Raw genomic sequence first — 4,241 nt, 5'->3', positions numbered from 1 at the left:
GGAGCAGAGGTCGTGTACGCTGAGAGCCACTTGTCGTTCCACACCCCACCAGCTTCGCCTTTCCCCTCAATGCATGCCATCTACGACATTAATTATTGCCCACAAGTGGAGCCATTGTATTGGCTCTCCTGTCGTTTGCCTAGCGCTTGTTGTCGTTCCGGGACGATGCGCAAGACACCCTTGAGCTGCTTGAATTGGAAATAATAAATAAGCATCTAAGACTGTTTGTAGTCCTTGACGTTCGGCAATTGAATCTTCTGATTGAGGATCTCGAATTTCGCACCCGCAGTCTGTTCTTGTACTTACACGTGGAGGTTATGAGCTTGCGTGTTCCCGGTCCATTTTGTCGAATGAATTAGGTTCTTTGTCGCAGATGCAGAGCATGCTGACAATTTGCTACCGAGCAGAATCAAAATCTTCTGCTGCTGATTTGTCACAGTATTGTGAGGATCAGGAATTTTTACCATTGATTCCGATCAGTTGTGACTGCCTTCTTCCAATTCAGCACAGCTCTGCTGTGCATCTGGCTAGAGGTCAGAAAAATTGTATTGAGATTGTCTGTGAGCAGCCTACAAAGAAGAGTCCGAGCTTGCACCTATAAGCTAGAGACTAGATCCTTTTTTCTTGTCTCCATAGTGTGATGTTTCGTCATCTCTTCAGTAGGTTGTTTGCAGGCATTACGACAGTGTGGTGCAGCTGCACTGCAAATTTGATCCTTCTAAGTCTCATCTTCTTTTTTGGAAAAAGTCCCCTCATACATGTATTCGTGTCATTTTCTCTCGTCAGCTTAGGTTGCGATCGAGCTTCAAAATCTAATTCTATTGTCAACGTTAGATCACAACCCTTTAGCCTACACTAGCTGGAAGTGGTGTCGTGATAGTGGCAGCGATGGAGCCAGCCATGGACACAACTGGAAGAAGGTCGCTTTTCCCAGACTATCTCTATACCTCGAGGGCCGTCTTCCAACCTCAGAATTCTTGTGTAGCCGCTACAAATAACACCGGTGTCTTCGCACAACATTCAAGCAGACCAGGTACAAGTTCACCATACCTCTTGCCAAAATTGCTGCCAATTAGAACCGCAGGGCCACCGTCGCCAGCCTCTCCAACCATCACTATCCCATCCGGTGACGAGAGCAACAGGATTCAGATGTATTCCATGGAGTATTTTCTAGCGTGCGGACTAGGTGGCCTGCTCTGTTGTGGATTGACGCACACGGCCGTCACCCCCATTGACGTTGTGAAATGCAACATGCAAATTGCACCAAAGAAGTACACTGGTGTCCTCGGAGGATTCCAGCTGGTAGTCAGGGAGGAGGGCGTGCGCGGGCTCTGGCGCGGGTGGGCGCCAACATTCGTGGGCTATTGTATTCAGGGCGCGGGTAAGTATGGATTTTACGAATACTTCAAGAAGCAGTACTCCGATGCGGTCGGGACTGAGAACGCCACCAGGTATAAGACCGCCGTGTTTCTCGGCGCTTCGTTTAGTGCAGAGTTCCTAGCGGATTTGGGGTTATGTCCATTTGAGGCTGTAAAGGTAAGGGTGCAGACGCAGCCTGGGTTCGCGAGAGGGCTATCGGACGGGCTGCCTAAGCTAATTGCGTCAGATGGATTCGCCGGGCTGTACAAGGGTTTGGTGCCGCTGTGGGGGCGGCAGATCCCTTACACCATGATGAAATTTGCGACGTTCGAGAGCACAGTGGAGGCCCTGTACACACACTTAGTGCCGGTGCCTAAGTCGGAGTGTTCCAAGCAGACGCAGCTCGGGGTGAGCTTCACCGCGGGATATATCGCTGGGATCGCATGCGCCATCATCTCCCACCCAGCAGACAATCTAGTTTCCTTCCTCAACAACGCCAAGGGCGCCACGGTTTCGCAAGCCGTGCAAGAGATGGGTGTCACAGCGCTGCTGACGCGAGGCTTGCCGCTTCGTATATTCATGATCGGCACCCTAACTGGCGCTCAATGGGGCATTTACGACTCCTTCAAAGTGTTTGTGGGTTTTCCCACCAGCGGCAGCAGCGGCGACAACGACACCGAGGCCCGCGTTGAACACTGACCATAACGTCCTCGTAACAATGCCGAATTTCTCTCTTTTTAGATACGATAGGTAACTCAATTCTTAGCTTCCTTCCTTTGATTTTTTGCTTCACCGCATGAGTGATTCGCTACCAGTGGCATTTCTTCTTTCACTTGCAAATTTCACTTCAGTTTAGCATAAGCAGCGACAATCCTCTCGAACTCCTGGAGAGCTGTAAACAGTCTGTAGCAGAATCTAGATTAAACAACCGTGGTCAAGTTTACAGGACAATTGGAAGATTCAACACATTTTATCTGTAAGTACTAACTGCAATATCTTCATCTTTTATTCACTCAATATATCAAATCCTTCAATACATTCATAGATAAGTCTAATTTTAATGTTTTTTGTGCAACAAAAAATAAGACTATATATGTGCTAAATAAAAAACACAAATTGTATTATTTATAATACCATTCCATTTTTATATGCAGTTACTACTTAATGCAAGCATATACTAACTACTACTTCATGTTTTTTGTAATATTAATAAATTAAATAAATGGATTTTTATTTTTCCTATATTTTCTTAAATTGAAACAGATGTTTATTAAAATTTGACTTATCAATATAATAATTTCTTTAAAAAAAAACTTTAAAATGATGCTTAATGAAGAAGAAGAAGAAGAAGAAGATATATTATTATCAAACCATAATAAGTACCAAACATCAAAATACACAATAACTTTTATTTTATTTTTTTTAAACTAAAAGAAGTTATAAAATTTGAAAACATTTAAAATTATAATCACAAATTTTGAATTATGAAAAATGGTAAAATAAAAAAATTGAATTAAAAATTACATACATTTTTATATACCTATATAATTATTTAAAATAAAATGTATTTATTTTTAAAGATAAGGTAACTTTAAATATAAATTTATATAAATTATATAATTTATTACCAAAGTTTTTTTATATAAATTATAGATTTATCTTTTATTAAGAAATAAAAACAAAAACATCTACTATTAAAACATAATAGATGAAAACTCTAAAGATTCTTTGGCCTATTTTTAGGAAGATTTCTTCTATTTTAATTTTTTTCAAGCTCATATATTATTTAAAATAAATTTAAGAAAAATTATTGTCTATAGAAATCATTCTGATCACTTCAATTTCTCTAGGTATTTAATTTGAAGGTATTACTTGTTTGTTTGAGTGCTTAAATAGATCCATTAATTAAATCTATTTTATTTTATTTTTATAGCTTTATAGCATTAATATAGTAATATAGGTGCCTTAAAAATATTTTAAATCTTAAGATGAATTTGAATGACTTAATGCCAATAGTTTGGAACTTAAGTTATCTAATAAGGTTGCTAAATTCTTCTATTGACTACAAATAGAGTACCACAATGATATCATAGCAAGTGTTTAGGGTAAAATACTTAATTAATTGAGTCATTAGTAGCATTAATGCATATTTGTTGAATTAAGTAAATAAAAATAGAATAAGTTATGTAGTAAAAGGTATTATCTTAGGTAAGTTGCTAATGGTCAAAAGATTGACTCTTGGAGTATGGAAAGGGCATCCTATGGATATAGGACAAGGTCAAGGACCAAGAGTCAAAGTCAAGAAGATAAAGTATGAACTAAGAAATATCCAAAGACTAGGTAAGAGTAATTAATATTTGGCATAGAATGCCCTTATGGTTAATAAGATGCCAAAGAATCATAGAATATCCTTGAGGTACGTTAGATGCCTAAAGACCTTAGAACCTAAGATCATGTGCATAAAAGTCAAAGAGTGGAAGTTATCTTGTAGGACAACAACTACAATCTATAAGTATTGGGTGTTGGAAGTGAGAGACATCTTATACTATACTCTCTCTTTATATGCAATCTTGCTAATGCTATGTATTGTGACTTCAAAGTTCTATTTCTTCAATAGGTTATGAGTCCACTCATATCCTATTGCTGATTTTATGAGCCCACTCATAACCTTCTTGCTGATTTTTGAGAGCATTACGACTTCTTCTTACAATCTTTTTTTTGATACAACTCTTTCTTAGACATGGCTTCAAGTGAAGGTGAAGGATTGAGAGTTATTGAGAAGTTTAGAGGTGACAATTTCTACCATTGGAAGGTAAAAATGGAGCTTTTGTTGGCGTCTTTGGATCTTTGGAATATTGTAGATGAAAGTGAAGAGGCTCTAA

The 4,241-nt window shown here is 38.6% G+C and overlaps 1 protein-coding gene across 1 annotated transcript; it reads left to right on the top strand.

Annotated features, from left to right (window-relative positions):
• Window positions 1-241: 241 nt before the first annotated feature.
• Window positions 242-2,397, top strand: LOC112279330 (mitochondrial phosphate carrier protein 2, mitochondrial). Its single transcript, XM_024513676.3, has one exon. The coding sequence runs from the start codon at window positions 889-891 to the stop codon at window positions 2,056-2,058; it is 1,170 nt and encodes a 389-aa protein (XP_024369444.1). The 5' UTR covers window positions 242-888; the 3' UTR covers window positions 2,059-2,397.
• The last annotated feature ends 1,844 nt before the right edge of the window (window positions 2,398-4,241 follow it).

This window comes from Physcomitrium patens, chromosome 3 (assembly GCF_059467195.1).
Source record: "Physcomitrium patens ecotype Gransden chromosome 3, ASM5946719v1, whole genome shotgun sequence".
NCBI classification, from domain to species: Eukaryota; Viridiplantae; Streptophyta; class Bryopsida; order Funariales; family Funariaceae; genus Physcomitrium; species Physcomitrium patens.
This window is presented reverse-complemented; position numbering and strand designations above follow the sequence as displayed.